The sequence below is a fragment of the Equus caballus genome, chromosome 6 (assembly GCF_041296265.1).
Source record: "Equus caballus isolate H_3958 breed thoroughbred chromosome 6, TB-T2T, whole genome shotgun sequence".
NCBI classification, from domain to species: domain Eukaryota; kingdom Metazoa; phylum Chordata; class Mammalia; order Perissodactyla; family Equidae; genus Equus; species Equus caballus.
In genome coordinates this window covers 69,586,240-69,607,417 of record NC_091689.1, presented here as the reverse complement: position 1 = coordinate 69,607,417, position 21,178 = coordinate 69,586,240, and the positions used below count along the sequence as shown (strand labels likewise).

General features: G+C 37.4%; 1 protein-coding gene and 1 long non-coding RNA gene across 22 annotated transcripts in view; one reads left to right on the top strand and one right to left on the bottom strand.

The window, feature by feature from the left end:
- The window catches only part of FGD4 (FYVE, RhoGEF and PH domain containing 4), a 190,999-nt gene that overhangs the window by 27,587 nt on the left and 142,234 nt on the right, over nt 1-21,178 (bottom strand). For 15 of the 17 annotated variants that reach the window (XM_023643339.2, XM_070271230.1, XM_070271227.1 and 12 more), the window contains 4 exons: nt 19,989-20,496; nt 4,714-4,803; nt 2,556-2,701; nt 1,604-1,760 (listed from right to left, as the gene is read on the bottom strand). In XM_023643339.2, the coding sequence (XP_023499107.1) occupies nt 1,604-1,760; nt 2,556-2,701; nt 4,714-4,803; nt 19,989-20,496 (901 nt within the window). Of the gene's footprint in view, nt 1-1,603; nt 1,761-2,555; nt 2,702-4,713; nt 4,804-14,982; nt 15,134-18,257; nt 18,447-19,988; nt 20,497-21,178 lie in introns of those variants that run through there. The other 2 variants (XM_014740587.3, XM_070271235.1) reach the window with 2 other exon arrangements.
- Nucleotides 1-21,178, top strand: part of LOC106783274 (uncharacterized) — a 120,585-nt gene that overhangs the window by 55,340 nt on the left and 44,067 nt on the right. For 2 of the 5 annotated variants that reach the window (XR_011440027.1, XR_011440025.1), the window contains exon 7: nt 12,468-12,523. The exons of 2 other annotated variants lie outside the window; for them this stretch is intronic. This is a non-coding gene — a long non-coding RNA (uncharacterized lncRNA). Of the gene's footprint in view, nt 1-12,467; nt 12,524-15,357; nt 15,632-21,178 lie in introns of those variants that run through there. One more of the 5 variants, XR_011440028.1, reaches the window with a different exon arrangement.

The window sequence follows — 21,178 nt, the reverse complement described above, 5'->3', positions numbered from 1 at the left end:
CTTTCGGGAGGGGAAAAAAAAGAAAGGGAGGAAGATTGGCAACAGATGTTAGCTCAGGGCCAATCCTCCTCACCAAAAAGCATACCGTAAAAAGAAAAAAAAGAAAGAAAAATTACACAATCTAAAGAACAGAAAGAAAAAAAGATTGAAGAAAAATGAACAGCCTTAGAAACTTGTAGAATAGCATCAAGAATTCTGATGTATGTGTAAAATATTTAAAGAAATATGGCTGAAAACTTCTCAAATTGATTAAAACAAAATTAACCTACACATCCAAGAAGCTAACCCAATCTCAACACAATAAATACAAAAAGATCCACACCTGGACATAATATATTCAAACTGTTGAAAGCCAAAAACAAACAGAAAACTTCGAAAGCAGCAAGAGAAAAACAATTCATCACATACAGAGGCATATCAATACAATTAATGGCTAACTTCTCATCTGAAACAGTGAAGGAGAAAAAGCAGTGAAATGACATTCAGATTGCTGAGAAAAGAAAATGTTAACCAAGAATCCTGTATCCAGTAACACTATCATTCAATCGTGAAGAAAAAATAAAGATATTCTCAGATAAACAAAGACCAAGAAAATTCACTGCTATCTAATATTTTACAAGAAACACTTATCACTTTCATACTGAAAGAACTTACTCCAGAAATGGTAAATATATGGATTAATAAATATATTTATTGATACATTTTTTCTATCTTCCCTTAACTTCTTACAAGACATAAAATTGTATTAAACAATAATTATATCACTGTATTATTGGATTTAAAACATATATAAAGGTAATATATATGACACTAATACCATGGAGCATGGAGGAGGAAACAGAGCTATCATGGAGCAAAATGTCTATATTTTACTAGAATTAAGGTTAGTATTAATCTGAAGTAGAATGTGACAAATGAAGATGGATATTGTAATCCCTCAAGCAACCAGTAGGAAAATAACTCAGGAAATAGTTTTAAAATTAGAGGAATTAATACGGCAAGTAAAAAATTAACACGAAAGGCAGCAAAATAATCCTTACCCCAAGAATCTTATGTGATCTAAAGAATTCCTTTTCAATATTTAAACTTCAGCAAAGAATAAGTTATTAACAATTTTGATTAGAGAATCAAATAGAAATCACTATGGCTCTAGTGAAATTATTAATCAGGTTTGGTGAAATTAAAAAAAAAAAAATCAGGACACATATATAAAGGGACCAAAAAAACCAGAATAATGATGTTTCCAAAATGTCAGGGTTTATAGCGATCGTTCTTTATATTCATTTATATTCCTTCTAACATCTCAATCTCTGAAAGAATGTAAGAGAGGCACAGACCTGAATGGGAACTCACTTGGTAAATTTATGTGGACTCTGATAAAGCTAGAATCTCCTGGTCTCAAAAGCAAATGAAGAATTTACTGCTCATTACAGGGCATGTGCTCAATAAATATTTTAACTTTACAGAGATAATTTTGGCATAATTCAGAGTAGAATGGAATTTGGCTAGGTGTCTTAGACAGATTTCGAATCTAAATTTTAGACCTAGAAGATCTTATGATTGGTACAGAAAAAAATTATAGCCTGAACAAGAGTCCTATTACCTGAATTTCTTCAACTACTGATTTGAACTGGGGAATACGCTCTGTCATGTTTTTAACCAATTCCATTGCATTATCAAATCCTTTCACATATTCTCCATACATCTTAAGGAATGGCGCCAATTTCTGAAGGATGTCACCAATTCTAGGGGTAGTTTCCCTGTATAAAATATAGAAACAAGTCATTATGATTTCTTACACAATGAGTGAATTAACAGGACTCTAAATGAAGTAATCACTTTCTACACACACTACTTTATCAGATCCACTCTTCCGTAAGATTTGTAGAGAATGAAGAAGCACCTTTTTAAAGGGAGTTTAGCAATGACGTAGTAAAGAGAGATGCTGTGGAATTCTTGAAGCTCCAATTACTCCTAATATCTTGTCTCCACTAGTTAAAAGATAGTTTGGAGAGTAGAGATGAAATCCTTTTTTTTATTATTTATTTTTTTATTGCAGTAACATTGGATTATAACATTATATAGCTTTCAGATGTACATTGTAATATATTTCGAATTCTGTGTAGATTACATCATGTTTACCACCCAAAAACTAATTATAGTCCATCACCTCACATGTGAGCCTAATTACCCCTTTTGCCTTCCCCCCTCCCCCTATGGTAACCACCAATCCAGTCTCTGTTGCTAGGAGTTTGTCGTCGTTATTATCTTCTACTTATGAGCAAGATCATATGGTATTTGACTTTCTCCCTCTGACTTATTTCACTTTGAATAATACCCTCAAGGTCCATCCATGTTGTCACAAATGGCTGGTAGAGACTAAATCCTTTTTAATTAAAGCCAAAAACATACCATAACTTCATCAGTGGCCTTTAATCTAAAAATTTAGCGCAAATCTTTAGCTACAGATCTGTGTAGCATTATTATTTCAACTTAAAAGCTGAAAAACAGCATCTAACATGACTATCTTATATCTATCATTTGTTGTCTCTTACCATTCTTGCATTCGTTTCTCCAGCTCTGGCAATAGGAATTTACTATGAAAGGCATTTATTGATGAAATATTAGAAAAGATTTTATTCACCATCTCTGCTGGAAATGACCCTCGATTTGCTTCTTCCAATAGTTTGCAATAAAATACCTGAATAAGAAAATAAAGCAAACATTACTTTAAATTTATTAGTTTACCACCTAGCACTGTGCTAGGCACATAGTAGGCTCCTAGTAACTTTTTACTGAATGAATGAAAAAGTTCATGGTCCAAGAAATCAATCATTTTTTAAATGTAGGAGTGGGTATATGCTTTGGTTGAAAAGAAACAGCAATTAAAATTAGGAAACTTTGACTCTAACCTAGGCTATGCCTCTCTGGATGCATCTGTGGGATGTTAGCCTTTCTGTGCCAGAGAATTCCCAATTGAAGTTAACAAGATTTACCCTTCTTATCCATAAGTAGAATTAAGAGATATTATATATTAGAATTAGATAACTATATATGCACAATAATTGTGGTATTTTTTCATCCCTCTTTATGTTTGAATGACTTCTGTGGCATTTATTACATATTGCCCTTTACTGTAATTTGTTGGCATATATTTCATTTTCCCCTTTTAAAATTGTATACTCTCTGGGGAGAGAGGACATCATCATTTAGCTCCCACAGTAGAACAGGTGTTTAGTAAGTATCTAGTCAATGGATGAACAAAAGAATATTTCAGTTCTCAGATGTTTTCTTGCTTTTTAGTAAATAATAATGCATGATAACTTAAAATACTGATATGAGGATAAAAAGAATGTTCTCCTGTACATAAGAACAGGTATCTTAAAGACAGTTTAAAAAAACCAACCCTGCAGTCTTAGCTATTCTCCACTAGGGCCACTATTCCTCTTACTTGCCATTCCATTAAAAGTAGGCAGAAGGAGGTCTGTGCCTTCAAAATGTCCAGATGGTTGTTAATTTTCTAAATTCACCTCTACTGCATTTTCTTGGGAGGCAAAAAGAACACAAAATTCTGTCCTTAGAGACTCCAAAAGATAGGATATTGTAGCAATTGAGAATCTCGGACTCTTAATAGGTCAGCAACACTAGCTGACAAGTTAACTGTTAAAAAAAAGAGGAAGAAAACCCCCACATCTACACCATGAGAATACCTAGAAGTTTCAGGTCTGCAATCCCCCTGGGGAGAAAAGTTGTTTCAAAGGCACAAACTCAACATGAATTGATTGACTTATGGGAAATTCTTTGGGAAGTGAGTATTTCAGTCACAAATTCATTATTTCAAAGAATGTAAGCCTTAATCCAGCCCTTTAAGTCTCACCCTAACAGGGACGTAGTTTGCTCTAGGAACAATGATAAGGAGGTGTGCCCAGGACAGCCTGCTCCCATGAAGTTCCAGTTTTCCAATGGCAGAAGTGGGACCATTCTTCATACACTAACATTCAACCATGGCAACTTTCTCTCTGAATCAGAGGAGTCTGTATTAGCAGACAATCTACTAATTATCTTCTTTTATCACTGAAACAGGATTAAGAGGTCTTAGTTTTCAACAATTATTCTTATGATGCATTTTAAAACTTCTTTTGCAAATGTATACCTGAAATGACACTCAAGTCTCGGCCATGATGAAAGAACAAAATGTGGTAAGGTAGATTCACGTATTCAACAAATAATGACTGTGCAACTTTATGCCAGGCACTGGACCAAATGTTTCACACACGGCTGAACGACTGCAGCAATCCAGATGACGCACATAGGGCCAAACAGCAAATGAGACAGACAGACTCAGTGCTGCATTCATATTAGCATTAGAATCACCAGTCTCTTATTTGGAGTCTCCAATGTCGTAGTAACATGGCCCCCAGGATCATAATAAAGTCAAGAAACAGACTGGTGTTTAGGGTTGAAAGATACAGATAAAGGCATTTTGTGACATGTACAGAGAGTCCTTCAATCTGTTCTTTACGAATTATAAAACCTTTATAACTAGTGAATTCCCTGCCAAAGCTGAAAATGTTAGAGATTTCCTTGAGGAAGTAGCTTTCACTGGCCAAAAATGGTCAGCCCCTTCTTGTGGTTTCTAAAACATTTTAATTACTATGTTAAAATGATGTGCAATGCCAAAAAATAAAACAATTCTGAGATGGAAAACATTACCTGATCTAAGAGGTCAAGTCGGTTGACGTAAGCTCTTTCTGTAAGCAAAAGTTCATTGGCTATTTTGTGAAGCTTTTGCTCATTAGTCTCCTAAAAATAGAATAGATATTCACATATGAGCAAATAAAGCTTGGACAACATTTCTCAAGTAATAAACACCTTATCAAATGGTTTGATCAAAATAGTTTTCTCAAGCTTCTCAGGTCCCCAATTCCTTTCAGCCATCAAGGAACATCCAACCAGAAATGAACAAAATTAGGAATGAGCTATCTGCTAGATTTACCCTATAACAACCTCTTTAAGTTATAACGTCTTCTTTGACCTCTTTAGCAATTAACACTATTGTTCATCTTTTCCCTGAAACATCTTTTATCTTTTTCAGTTCCCAGACACTATACCTCTTCAGTTTTTCCATACCTCTTTCAGGCTAGTCTTGGACATGATTTCATCACTCTCTCAGACATCTTGTTTAATTATTAGGTCTTTGCACCGAACTTTTGGCCTTTTTAAAAAAACATTTTCCTACGGAAATTTTCAATCATATATAAAACTAAAGAAAATAGTAAAATGAACCCCATGTGTCCATCACTGAAATTCAACAACTGTCAAAACTCATCACTAATCTTGTTTCACCTCTGCCCCCACCCATCTCCCTCTACTCATATTATTTTTAATTAAATCTACACTTTCTTATCTCCTCAGCATATATTTGCTTAATCCTCTAATTTATTTGTGTAACCTTGTTAGTTCCACGAGGACAGGCACATTTTTTTCCTTGTTAACTGCTCTACCTCCTGTGTCAACTATAATGCTTCAATACAACATTAGTACTCAGTACAATATTACTGACTGTATGAATGAGTAGCAGTCTCACATACCTATTGTTGGACACATTACCACTTTGAACATGCTGTCCATGTAAGACCAAACTCATCTTTTCTGGAAAACCCCTATCCTACCACACCCTCCACACCCAAACGTTACCATCCTGGCAATGGTTCCGTCCCTTTCCAGTTATCTAATTTGGTATCTTGAATTACTTTGAATTTAGTCCTCTACCACAAAATCCAGTCAGCTACCAATTCCTACTCATGATATTATGTCTTTAGCATCCATCTTTTAAGTTCCCGTTGTTGTCACCCTATTTTGCTCATACCACATCTCAAGCCCAGGCCAATCAATAGTTGCCAAATGTTCTGATTCTACTATTTTTTGGCTGTCATCCACCTTGTATATTGCTATACGAAGACTCTTTTTAAAACTCTGCTTTGCCCAGATAATCCTGTTTCCCATAGAAAGAAAAGCCTTCAATAGTCCTCTCACCAATAGGATAAAATCCAGACTCTGTATACCAGTCAGGGTTGTTGAAACTTTGTCTCTATTCACTTCCTCAAACTTCTTCTCATTGTGTCTTTACAGGTACCCTTCCCTCCAAACGCACTGATCTATCCACCTTGATCCAAACACATCCTGGCCATCTCCAAGTCTTTCTTCTTTCCATTCTCTGCTTGGCATATGCTCTTGCTCTATCTCTCTAGGTGTTAAAGACCTACTTTCCTTTTGATGGCCTGCTGAATTTCCATCCCTTGTCCATGGAGCCTTCTTTAACCATCCTAAGGCCTTGGGCTTGGTCCTATTCAAATGTATTTTTTAACCAATGCCTAATTTGTGTAAATGCTCCATTTGAAACTGTGTATAAAATGCTATTAAGCTATATAAATGCTTCACTGTGTTCAACATATATGAGATCTACCTTATGCTTTATTTGCAATATCACTCTAATGTGGAAAGTTACCAAGTTGCTTCTTGCAGCAGCACTGAAATGAGGTATTTTTATGTGAAGTCTTTAGGTAAAGTAACATAATACTGCTAAATAATTTGTGGTCTTATAAATACTGAAATAAGAACCACGTAGTCATCAAATTCCACAAGTAGTCAAGGTTTTGGTTTAACAATAAATTCAGGATAAAGCACTAGCATTGTTGCTTGCCTGCCTGGCATCCTTTGTCCCCATTTCTTAATGGTATGCACATTTGGTTCATATATCTACCCCACTACTATGGAGCCTTTCCTTTGGGGAAACTGATCTCATTCCCAGATCAAAAGGGAGCCCTGAATGGTGTAATAATCAAGAGTACACAGTGATTGGTTCAGGAGCCAGTGAGACATGAGGGAATATGTGCTGGGGGCTTTAGCAAGGTTGAGTATTACTGGTGTTATTTGTAGCTAGAAGCATCCTGATTAATACGGAAAACTTAAATACTATGAAACATATGTAGTATATTCTGTGAAATTGAAAAACTTTCAAGTAATTTTTTTTTTTTTTGAGGATGATTAGCCCTGAGCTAACATCTGCCACCAATCCTCCTCTTTTTGCTGAGGAAGACTGGCCCTGAGCTAACATCTGTGCCCACCTTCCTCTACTTTATATGGGGGATGCCTACCACAGCATGGCTTGACAAGCACTGTGTATGTCTGCACTTGGGATCCGAACCGGTGAACCCCAGGCCACTGAAGCTGAACGTGTGAACTTAACCACTGCACCACCAGGCTGGCCCCCTCAAGTAATTTTTAAACAATTACTACTTATAGAGGAGAAAGTAAAATAGTTAATGAACTAAAAATGTGACTTTCAAACCTGTAATAAGTGAACATAAATACACAGTAAATTCATAAGAAATCTACCAACATTTCAGAGGAAGATAAAGTATAGGAATATGCTATTCTACACACTCAAAGGAAATACTGACCTCCATCAACACCACACACCATTTGTGTTTGTTGTGTTTTTTTTTTTTTTAAAGATTTTTCATTGTTTTTATTTTTCCATCTTCTCTCCAAAGCCCCCCAGTACACAGTTGTATATTTTAGTTATGGCTCCTTCTGGTTGTGGCATGTGGGACGCCGCCTCAGCATGCCTTGATGAATGATGCTAGGTCCACACCCAGGATCCAAACCAGCGAAACCCTAGGCTGCCGAAGCAAAGCACAGGAACATAACCACTCGGCCTTGGGGCTGGCCCCTGTTGTGTTTGTTTTTTTTTTTTTAAGCCAGATTGAGATAGAATTTACAAATAGTAAAATCCATTTTTCTGGTATATAGTTGTAGGAGTTTTGACAAATGCTTACAATCATGTCACCACCACCACAGTCAAGATACAGAACATTTCTAGCCAGACTTTTCTTAGGTCCCTTTGTAGTCAACTCCACTCCTCTCCCACCACCAGCTCCTGGTAACTGCTGATCTGTCCTTTTCTAGAATGTCGTGTAAATGGAATCACACAATATGTGCCTTTTGAGTCTTGCTTCTTTCCCTTATCAAAATGCATCTGACATACATCCATGTTGTTACTAGTATTAGTAGTTTGTTCTTTTCAAGCCCTGAGTTTTATTCTAATTTAATAGTGGTGATATATCTTTTTGACTCACTCACACTCCTTTGTATGTTCAGAGTCTAGTTTTTACAAATATCTTTAAAGAAAACAACCCAGCGGAATTTGTGCCATGGTAAAATAATGAATCTTTTATGAGTCAGAGAATTCACTAACCAACAAGTCATGCTGTCTATTACTGCTACGCAATGAAGTCATCCCTGAGGTCTTCCACATCCTACAGGGTCTTAAATAGGAAGCTTATAAGAAACAATCTTTTGCTGACTTCAAATCATACTTTAGCTGAATGTGGCAAATTGTGGGTATCCTGGTCATATTTTGCAAAATCTAAGGGAATGCCAGCAGTTATTAGCAAAAGCTATACTCCTTCCACACAGATGGTCATGTAACGTTAGGTCTCCGACCTTGCAAAAGCGAACACAAAGATAAGCAAAAGTCAGCTTGCTGACATACAGTTTAACCACTCGGTTACACATAGATTTGGGAAAAGCTGCTAGTGATTTTGTGGTGGAGGTGAGGAAATCAGGGACTCACGGAGCCTTGTTTCAGGTTAATCACAACAATAATATTGTCACCATAAAAAGAACAGCTAATCTATTCACTGATCACTTATACGTGCCAGGCGCTAATATATGTATTTTACATAAATTGACTAATCCTTACAATGACTCTATAAAATAGGTGCCATTATTATTCCTATCTTACAGGCAGCACACACACACCCAACTAAACAAAATCCTGAGGCTCGAAGAGGCTAGGAGACTTGCCCAAGATCACACAGTTGAAGGTAACTGGATCAGATTCTGATCACATGGAACAGTATGTGATTTTAAGGAACTATTTAGTAAATAATTGGTTTTCCCTCTAACCCTTCTTTGAAACAACAAAAAGAAAGACTGTAATAAGTGCCTACAAGCGAACAGACTAGCAAAATACCAATATCCACTTAAAAGTAGAATGTGGTACCTACTATGCATTTTAATTTATAGATTAAGTTTTCAACATAAATTCTATTTGAGGCTGACTTTTCAGCATTTTAGTAATAATTATCAGGTATAAAAAAATCAGTCATATTTCATGTAATTAATGATGGCTTCCAAGTTTAAAAAATTAGTTTAGTTACTGAAACTCATCTCTGAGTACATTTAGGGATGCATGGGGCTCTATTACTCCATTAGACTTATGCTTAAATAATGGACAAAGTAGTTTTTAACTTGCTAGTACACTAGGGCTGTAGCCTGATATTTTTTTAAATAGAAAGTTAAACAGGGGGCTGGCCCAGTAGTGTAGTGGTTAAGTTCGTGCACTCTGCTTTGGCAGCCTGGGGTTTGCAAGTTTGGATCCCAGGTGCAGACCTAGCATCACTCGTCAAGCCACACTGTGGCAGCATCCCACATAAAATAGAGGAAGACTAGCAACACATGTTAGCTCAGGGCCAATCTTCCTCACACAGAAAAAAAGGAAAGGAAAATTAAATAGGTATAGTTATATAATACTGTTTCTTACTATTTGCCACTTCAAAACTATATAATCCCTACATTATACTTAACACTTTACTAAGAAGTCATTTATTCTTGTGATTCTTTGGAAAATAATAATGGTTACACAATATTGATTTAATAAATAATCCTATTTGCTTCTTTTGAAACCTAATACATGGCTTGACTTTTCAAAATAACTATAAATGTGCTATTAAAAAAGCAACTCATTTTTTATATCCCTCTATAAAATAGAGATTTTTCTTCCACTTGCAAATATACGATACTCTACTCATATACTGTAAGCAGATTCCCTGAGTATTGCCTCAAAGTATAGAGGATATTGAAACTACCTGATTTGAAAAGTAAGACACACTCCTCTTACAATAATAGATTATACAGTTGCCTTTCTCTTTCTGCTTAACGCACTCCTAGGCTACTACGGCGTCCTTCCCACCTCCGGCAACCCTTGAGTAGAGATCTGCTCCACTCTCACTAGGGTTAGGTCCAGCTGGTACCCACTGGCTCATGAATGTGCTACAGTGTCAGTCCTGCCTTCTTATTTGCAGATGTCACCAGCTCCTGCAGTGCTTTTCAGACCTTTTGGCATGACTCTTCCACATGGCAGGAGCCGGGACAAAGAGGCCCCATGGCAGCTCACAGAGTTCATTAACTGGATAGGCAGAAAACGCCCGTGTGGGGCCAGCGATTCATTCTTCAGAATCTTAGTGCCATACGCCCTTCCACATGCCTCAAAACCACCAAGGAAGGGAGCAGACATTTTGGAAAGAATTTTGTAAATGCTAATGAACAGTTTCCTGGAAGATGCCTTAAGGGCAAAATCCTCAATAATTTTAAAATGCATCAGACACTGATATTATGTTTTATAACTCCTCAATTATGCTTTACAACTCTTCAATACATGTTCTTGTGATTTGATTTTAAGCAAGAAGAATTTTCTTTTTTTAAAAACACCGAATCAAAACTACTAAAAGTATTTACAGCCTTTTCCAGATATTTATTAGAGGCTGTATATAAAACAATATGTATATAAATTATCAGGTTTTTATAGGACCAGAGTGACTGTTTCTTGGTTCTGGCAAATCTCTACCCAAATCTGCTATCAGTTAAGTATATTCTCCACAGAGCAGGAAGACGTGGCCGTATAGAGTTACACACGTGTCTGAGTTCCCCGAAGTCCATTCTCTCAGATTAAGAGGAGTCAATTTAGAGAATAAACACTTGATTTTGTACCACAATTTATGAGATGCATCAAAATTTTGATATGTCTTTGTTTAATGTATTTCCAGACATCAAAGTCTTCACTATGGCTCCAGGTGATAATTTAAAATTAGATCACAATGATATTTAAATATCACATAACAAGCCTATCATCTCAAAAAGCATCTTCAAATCTCTCCCTTTGTTAGACACCTTCATTCCAGTATTCTTTCTCACTATACTAAGGAGCAGGGAAATCGAGGGGAGCTACCGCCCGTGAGAGACAGTCATACTCCCCACTACTGACTGAGTACTTACTGTGTGGTAGGCACCATCCTACGCGCTTCACGTGAATTATCTATTGTAATCCTAATACTCCTGTGAAGCAGGCAGCATTGTTCCCTCATTTTATAGATGAGGACGCTATGTTTTAGGGAGGCTGGGAAACCTGCCCAAACGCATACAGCACACAGTCAGACAGTCATCAGTGACTGAGCCAGGATTCAAATCCAAGTTTGTGACAACAAAGTTCTTGCTCTGCTAAGCCTTTGAACTAAGAGAACTCCCTGGATTTGGGGAACAAGAAAATGTGAAGGTAAAAGAATAAAACACAGATCTCGTGTTCAATTAAGATCGTGTAATAATGCCATAAGGAAGCTCACATGGCCTTAGGGAAGGTTTATAATCAGCAAGAAATTTATCAGCAGGTTCCTGTTACAAGAACACGCAGATGTTATTCCTCTCCCAGTGCTTCCTTATGCAGCGTCACAGGCACAGTCTGTGACTTTAGCATGATCCTTCAGGAAGCTTTGGGAGCAAAGTCCAAGCCTACTTGTGACCCAGCAACAACATTTTTCCAATGTTATGTCCTCTACACTATTTATTCAATTCAAAAGAGGAGAATAGGCGAGGAAAAGCTTCAATCTGAAGGTTTAAATTACATCCTTTCCAGACAGGGTGGGGAGGAGCAAGAAAGAGAGACTTCACTGAGAAGGACAATTTGGTTTCTTGCACAAGATCAGACAGGAAGTAAGTGATAGCAAAGAAAGAAGAACTTTGCTCTTTTTGTACCCAATTTAGTCTACATTAGACTAAACTGTCCTTTGGGTTTTGCAGAAATTAAAGATCAGAATTTAATATATACTCACAACCAATAACTGAATTAACCAATCCCAAGTCAAAGCTGAGCATCAGAGTAATTAGGTCACTTATAAATATTCCTGATGATGATTCCCTCAAGTTAAAACCTTGTACATATTCATGAGAGTGTCTTACTTTGTAATAACCTACAGCCTTCAGGCAAGAGAAACAAAAAAAGAAAATACAGGAAACTAAGTTAAAAAGGAAAAGTAAAAAAGGATCATGCAAACTGATCTCTGAGCGTCCCACAAGGGAGCATCTCAGTTTAAAACAGACAGAGAGGGGCTGGGATATTCACCAGGCAAGATACGGTGAATTCTGGACCTATTAAGGGACATCTCAGGTCATGAGTCTATTCATCTTGACTTACAAATGAGGAAATCAGATTTTATTTTATGTTTAATGAACAAACACAGCTCACATTATGTCTTAAGGCATTGTTCTAATTTCTTTACAACTATTAAATGATCTATGCCTGGTAATAATGTTATTAAGTAGCATTATGGGATATCTCCATTTTACAGATGAGGAAACCAAGATACAGAGAAATTTAAGGGACCTGCTCAAGGTCACACAGCTGGTAAGTGGCTGAGCTGGGATTCAAACCTGGAGAGTCTAGCTCTTGAGCCTGTCTTCCTGACCGCTGGGTTATGGTGTATTGCTCTTTTTTGTCTGCTTTTGGTTTTTTAAGCCACATACGACAACAAGGTCTGACCTTTCTATTTCTCACACCCACACTAAACTGGATCTTTATGCACATCACAACCTCCAAGCGCCTGACCTTCGCAAATCTCCTGGTTCACATCAACATTCTGTTAAACCCCATCCCTGACTCCTTATCCCTTTGTTCCCTTGGCCCTGCTGACTTGCTGATCCTGGCTCACCCCTACTCCAACTTTGCTTTTCTCTTTCTTGAGTTCCAGGCCACTCAGCAACGCCGGAGAGACTGCTGGTTGCACTGTCTTTGACCTGGGCCCTCTGAATCTTGGTCACAAGTTACCATGAGAGAGCTAACCTTCTCTACTGTCCTCAAGCTGGTCCCAGTATCTTTGACCTGGGCCCTCAGAATTTAGGTCACAAGTTACCACAGAGCTAAGCTTTTCTATTGTCTTCAAGCTCCAAGCCCCACCCTTTGAGGATATTCCACTGGCCTCTCTGGAGCACTTCCCAAATCAACACATCCAGCGTGAAGTCCACAAGTCACTTCTACGCCATGGTCCCTCAGCACCTCACTCACTGAGTCCCAGACCCTCTGCCTGACTTCTCCATTTGTGCTAACAACAGGGAATTCACCCTCTCAGCCATGCTCTGAACCACACCTATCTTTGAGTTCTCCTTTCCTCTTTACCTCATGATATCTTAAGTAATGGTCATTTATTTATCTTAATCCTCCTCAACTGCTAATTTCCTCTTTGTAGTCACTGCAGTGCCTTGCACATAATATATGTGCAATATAAATTCACTCAGTTTAAATTTGATCGTCCAGGTTCACTGAGCTAGTTACCTATAATGTCTCAGTAAAGGCCTTGGTCTCCAGGTTAACTCCCAGTTCCATGTTCTACGTGATGACCATCCTCATATGCTCACCAATATTTCCGTGCCCCTCCACCCTCTCAAGCCCAGTACTTCTCATGACACTGCTCTCTCTTCTTCTTTTTCGTCTCAGATAACTCACTATGTTCCCCTTTTGACTATGTTTGTGCTCTCCAGGGCTCAGTCCTAGGCCGTCTTCCTGTTCCTACACATTCTATTTTGGCAATATTAGTCACACCCTTATGTACATCCTCTTACGTTTTTATCCTCTTTCCTCAGCTCCAAATCCATATTTCCACTTGCTTAATTAATATCTCCAAATGGATGTCTTGGCAGGTGCCATAAACTCAGAGGTACCAAACTAACCTAATTAGCAACTCTACTCCCCCTCCCCATTCCAAACACAATTTCTTTCTTTCCTGTCTGGCATCTCTATTATTTCATTAACATGTTAGGAAACCGAGGCCTGGAGAGTTACATTATAGTGCTATGTCCAAGGTCATCTAGCTGGTAAGCGATAGAGCTGGGATTTGAACTAATCTCTTTTAATTCTAAAGCCTTCACCCTTAACCAATACACCATACCGTCTCCAGAATATTCATTTTTGTTTTAGGCATCTTTACCTGGATGACCTAGAAGTTCCTCAAATTAACTATGTCTAAACCAAATTAATTTTTCTGTCCCCCATATATGTTGCTCCTTCTATTCTCTTGTAGTTCAGGAAGTGGCACATCATCTGCCACTTCATCCAAGCTAGGAGTTGAACGTGATTCATTCCCTACGTCCAGTCATGGGGTCCTCAGAAATCTCTCTTCCTCATCCTAACCCTCGGCCACGGCCGGGACCCCATCCTCTCACACCTGGACTTCTGCAGCTGCTTACTAACCATGCACCCTGCTCCATCTGTTTTTCCTTTGATCTGACTCATTTTTCGAAAACCCACAGATGGATAATCATGTCACTTCCATGCTTTAATTAAGTGCCTCTGAGGCCAGATAGTATTAGGCTTACGGAAAGTTTGAAATAACATGGGAAATACCTCTGTTAATCCAGCAAAACAGGATGCACAAAGACCCTACATTATGCTATTGAATATGTTTTTAAGAAATCAGCTCAGTCAGAAAAACAAGCTGGAATGTTAAACATCAAAGCAGTTCTCTTTGGGTGGTAGAACTATGGGTGATTTTTGTATTCTCTGTGCTTTGCTGCATTTTCTTGATTTTTCAATGAGGATTATTAATTTTTATTCAGACTTTTAAAAATCTTTCTAAAAAGTCTCCATTACTGTCGGGGGAAAAAAGTACAAGGTAGGTATAGAAATCCATTGCAATTTGTCCTTAGCTTACATTTTCTTTTTAAGCCTATCCTTCTAGCCCCATACTCATTTCTTTAGCCCTTCTGGACTCTAACGAGGCCAGAAATACCTCCCAATATGGCATCTACCCTTTTGCCTCTGCTCATTTCTCATCACACGTTCCCTCTGCATAGATGCATTCTCTTCCCTACCTCACCCGGTTCCTGTTCATGGTGGACCACCCAGCAACCTTCTGTTCTTTCTTCAAGCCCAATTCAACAGCTTCTCAGCAGCCTGCCCCTCAACCAGCCCCTCCTCTAGGCACAGTTCGTTCCTCTCCTGTGTTTCCAAAACACTTACTGCACCGTGTTAGCGTCATGTATTTCCATCTCTCTCTCTCTCCTCTCAGTAGACTCAGGGTTTGTTGGCAGGGCTTAGCTTGTTCATTTGTTTCTAGCACCTAGGAGAGTGAGTCTGGCATCCTGAATTGGTAAACTGAACAATAGGTGGTTTTTTCAGGTACAGGTTCCCTGAAGTTCATTTTTTTCTCATTTCTCTTTCTTAAACCTTTCCAACATACTGAACAGAGTGACCACAAAATAAAGAAGATTCTGAATTCACCATTCAGTTCTAAGAGAATAAAGAAAAGCTACCTTCAAGACTTTTATGAACTATCCACATGGTTAGCGGGGTAACTTTTCCATTATCCTACACATTGTTCTAAAACTTCTACAACGTTAGCTGGAGCTTTCATTGTAATAATACCAGCAACAATGAAAGACCGATTAGTGAAGCCTGGATAATTTCTTTGCTTGTTCTTTCCCTTTTTTGGAATTAAAGCTGATTTGGCAAGAGAAAAAATAGCTACAGAGTCACTTACTATTTGTCTTCATATCTAACAAGACCTCAACAATTATCCCCCTTATTTTTCAAGAAATAAACCAAAAGAAATGTAAAGATTTACCAAAAAAGAACTTGTAGCCCATCATCAGAAATGGATAACCAAGTAAGCATCATGTGTTAGCTCCCAGAAATTGCTGCCTCACATTACACTCTGTAAAATTAATCAACACTTCTAAGAATTCCAGTTAAACTTAGTGAGAGGAAATTGGAGGGAAAGTAAGTTAACTTGAATTACAGCACTGGTTTTCTACTTGCCATTTATGTCTGAATGGGATTCTCTGTCATTCGTTTCCCTGGGAGATGATTATCTTCTTAATGTTTGAGTATGTTTAAAAGTTATAAACCCTCAAGGCTTATATAAAAATATAATAAGTAAAATGGTAATTAAAAAACCAGAAATAACCACAAAGGAAATATTTAAGTTTTTTTAAAAAAGAATAATGTGCCATAAATCTCTACCTTGTGGATACTTTCTTCATCTAGTCCTTACTTTATTATATAATTTCTTTCATTTTTGGGGAAATGAAAGATTAACTTCTTAAAAATCTGTTTGTTATCTTCTTGATAAAACTGCTATTATTAGAGTTTTAATACCCTGCTCCTTTGAGCTTATGTTGCAAAAACAGAGATCTGTTATTTATATAAACTACAGTCTTTAAAAGTGCACATCTACACATTTATGTTTGGCTTGCTGTATGAAATATGGAGCAAGGAAACTCTTTGAATGAGATCTCAGAAAAATCTACCAATACAACCTGTTAAAATATATCCTGAATATCAGAAGGCTCATGAAAACTGTAAAGAGAACTTTTCACTTATACCGCATCATCAATGAATGCAGCATTCCACATCAGTGCATTTCTACTAAAGCTGACCCACTGAAGCCTACCAATCTGAGAAGATAACCTCTCTTCATGAAATTCACTCTAAAACGTACTGACCCATTTACCTGAATCTCCTAAAATAGTTTAAGCTACTTATGATAACCCAAATTCATCATGCCAAACAGGAATTATAATACTGTTACCCCCGAGGCCCTCAAGTATGCATGTCTGTGAGGACACACACATACACACTACGATATTCCTTTGCCTCCACCTTCCCTGTAACGAATGGCTTTTAATATGTTTTCTTATAACAACATCTACCCTTTACTTTAGTGGATTTCAGTCTTTTAATCTGCTGTAATACATGATTAACCTTAATTTAAAGATACCATTAACACCCTGTGGGTGAGAGCTAAAGATATCACAAAGTGCTAAAATTTTCTTTTGGTTTTGAGGTTTTTAAGAAATATCTGCTTACTGTGAGGTGTCTGGCTATATTCTAGATCACTGGTGATGCAAAATGTTTAAACACTGGAAAAGTGTTGCTTCGCTAACGTATGGTCGAGTCAGTCGTTTCAATGAAGTAGGTATTCTTTATCTTTTATGTGGTAAAAACAGTATCCTATATTCACCACTGAAAGCAGTTCCTGATCAAAATACACCAGATAATCAGTGAAACAGTTATACAAGCTGAGACTATTTTCAAGTCAGTTCTCATTGTTAATAATGATCGTTCAAGATGCGTTTTAATACGTATCTACTTTGCTGAACTATCTTTATGGTTCTACTCTAAGCCTCCCTTCCAGCCCCCACCCCTCATTCTCCCCCTCCTGGTGGGCATTTAGGAAATGTCCATTAAATGTAATTCTGGTTTAAACGAACCTTACTTACGACTGCTCTGATGTAAATTTCTATACTGAGTTATGTCAAGATAGAAGTTTTTTCAGTTGTCTGCATAGTGAAACTCAAATATTCCATCATGTCTTAGAAAGTTCAATACCTTAGACAGTTTAAGAAGCAGCTGACAACCTATAGGGGTACACTAACAAAGGAATATTCCTACATATAACATCACAGAATTATATTATTATTACTGAAAAGGGCTTTAAGATCAGACTCAATTTATATTGTTTAAAGAATTTTAGAATCCTTTTAATTAACAAATTTAATTGATTTGTTCAAGGTCATACTGCTACTGAGTAGACAAATTAGAAGTATCACCAAGATGTCCTGGTTCCAATTGTTTGGTCCACTATATACTACTTCCTTTTTTTTTTACTTTTTAAGATTTCTTCTTTATTTTTAATTGTGGTAAAAAACACGTATCATAAAATTTATTATCTTAACACTGCTTACATTTACGTTTTGCATTTTGGAAGAAGGAAAGGCAATGAAACACATCAGAGCAGTGAAGGAGAAAGACATTGTCACCATGTGGAAATTAAATCCTAATTCTCCTTTTCAGATGGGACACACATGTGGTGTTTGGATCAAAAGCTCTGCAGAGAAACTGTCCTTTTTCTTCCCATATAGAGCATGTGCCATCCACTGCTTAGATGTCCAGTTAAGAGAAAGGCCAGCTGTACTATTCTGTTTCACTAGTTTAATAGGAAAGCCCCATTAAGTTTCTCCCAAACCAATTAAGACTCATCTATGAAAATGTATACATAATATGACAGGAAAAACAAAAGCAAAATTCAGCAACTACAGGCACCATCGCCAATTAAAATATTTCCCTTAATAAGAATAGCTCTTACTGTTTTATAAATACTTGCTGGTGGCATCATCCCAGCTGTAAAAGGACAGACGTATGAGTCTTGAGTTCCTTGGTTCTAATCTTCTCTCCTGTTCACCATGGTTCAAGCACAGAGACACTACAATCTACCATGATATTGAGATGTAAAGAGATTCACTGTGCAATGTCCTGTTTCTTTAACGTTTCAGATAATGTTACCAAGTATGACTCACTTTCTCCCACCCACTTCCTTATTTAAACTTCACTTGCTTGAGAGTCAGCATTTAAAATTAATTCACTAAGTAGAAGAAAATAATTCACTGGCTCTTTGTCTATTTGGGATTTTTTTGAGAGTCAGTGAAAAAATTGTACCATAAGGTAGATTTCACTTTGAACTTCTAAATATATCAATCACTTTTTACTCTAATATTATAGTATCAGTCCTTTCGAATTTCTGCCTATGGTAATGCCAGTGAAGACACAGTACCATAAAAAATCCTAGAGAGATTTAGGACTTGGATTTGTCATTTACAAATTTTCCTACAATTGTCAAGTTTTCAATTCTCAACTCTCCTGCAAAGATTGCTGTTTATAATCGACAAGAGAGACTAAGCAATGGAAACTTTTTTCTTATCTTCCGAGATGTAAACAATTTTCTATTTCAGGGAACTCTATGATGATGCTTATATTACACCTTTGATCCAAGAAATCCCAAGTACCCTGTAAAAGCCATATTTATTAATCTTTCCAAAGCACTATATGGAATGAATAAAGAAAACAAATGCAATGGTCTTGTTACTGGAATTATATAAAAGTTTAGCACAGGTAAATTATGAACATAATTAACCAGCAAATAAGCTCTCTGTTAGCTTAGAATTTTGCACATGGGCAGAAACGCCATTCAGGTGGTTCATTGAACTGCTGTCCTCTTTAGAAAGGAGATGAACTTCCAGATTGCCCCAGCCTCACCTCTCTCTGCTATATTACTCATGGCTGCTGCAGTCATTGGCATTTCCTGCATTTAGGCATTTACATTTGTGACTTCTGGCATACGAGACACAAAACTGGCCTGGGGGTCAGGGCTATAATCGTGACCCTGGAAAATCACTTAAGTTTTCTGGGACTCTTCCTTCTATAAATGAATTGCTGAACTAAGATGATCTTTAAAGAGGCTTCTAACTCCAAGATTAAGTCATTCACTATAAAATTGTGTATTTATTAGAAAAATTTTCAAAACCTAGAAGCCTGGAAAGAGTTATAGATCTAATCCATTGAATAATTTGTGAATACTTCCATATTCCCATCTTTACAAGAAACATTTACTACTGCAAGTTAATCTTCCAGGTCTGTGTCTTTTACTAGATTAGAAATGTCTGAAAAGCAAAGATTATACAATTTCCTCTTGCTTATTAGCCCATAAATATTAGAGATGCTGCCCTAACATCTAGAACAACAAAGAACATTTTCTTCTCATTTAAGTAAAAACAATATGTCTGTGGTTTTCTTATACCAAAGTCTTCACACTGTTCAGACTCTTGAAATCACAATAGAAAGATCAACAGAAACTACACAGAACAAAAAGTGAAACAGCTCCTCAGAGAGTAGGGGTGACACCCATTGGCAGCTAGAACTTGAAAACTGTTTAACTGGGGGCGTGGGTGATCTGACTCACTCATCTCACAGGTGCTATGAAACAGAGTGTTAAAACAGTAGTAAAATAAAATCCTACTTATGAGCCAGTCTCACACTCTACCTTCATCTCATGGTGCTGGTCCAGCTGGTCCAGGTCCAGAGGGCTTTCTCCATTTTCTCTCTCTTGTACCTTAGCTTCTGTGTCTGCCCTTCCTTCATCCAGGGAGAGCACTGGGCCTACACCTGGAGTCCTGTAGCTACTGTCAGAAGCATTTCCATCACAGACATCTGTCGTGGGTGATGCAGGGCCTGTGGTAGTTTCATCTCTTTCTCCATTCACTAAGTCCGTATCGGGCAAGGGTTCAGAAGTTTGAATAGGAGTATCTGGGCCGAGAGTGGCCGCTTTATCCTCCTCACATTCCATCTGGTTTTGTGCCTCTATTATACCGTTAGCCACACAAGTCTGTACACCCTGAGTCTGATCTGCATCATTTCCCTGCTTCTGCGGTGGGTTCTGGGAGAGGAGTTTTTGCTGAGGTGTGGTTGTCAATCCATGTCTTCCTGGGATTTTAGGAGCATTTAGGTTCACAGCAGCATCTTTCTTCAAATCACTATAATTTGATAATGAGCTAAAAGAAAAATACAAAGGAAGCATGAAAATGTTGGCACGGAAAGCTCTAGAATAAAAACAAGTTTATTCCAGCTGCAAAGGGATATTTAGTGAAGACTTTTTTTCCCTCTGATGGTTTTAGAAGCATGGATGAGAATATTCCAGTGTAGCTCTCAGTCTCTTGGGGTGCTATCCACACTTAAATAAACATTTAAATAAAGATATCAAGCTTGTGCTTGACCTGTAGGATCTGGAACATCTCCTTGGGCTGTTTATCAATATGGCTAGTTAGTAAAGACTTAGATGTGAGAAATATTTATATTTAATAAAACCATATTTTCCCAAGATTTTTACTTTCTTAACATTTTAAAAACAAGTATAGTCAGACCTCACTTTATGAACTGGTTAGAAACCAAAGGCTATTTTTGTTTGGAAAGCAGAACACAGATTCTCAAAAACTTTATTACACATGCCACCATAGCCTCCTAACTCATCTGCCTCCACTTTGTGTGTGTTTGAGGAAAACTGGCCCTGGGCTAACATCTATTGCCAATCTTCCTCTTTTTTTTTTTTTTTTTTTAAATTCCCCAAAGCCCCAGTACATAGTTGTGTATCCTAGTTGTAGGTCAATCTAGTTCTTCTATGTGGGATGCCGCCACGGCATGGCTTGAGAAGCAGTGTGTAGGTCCACACCCAGGATC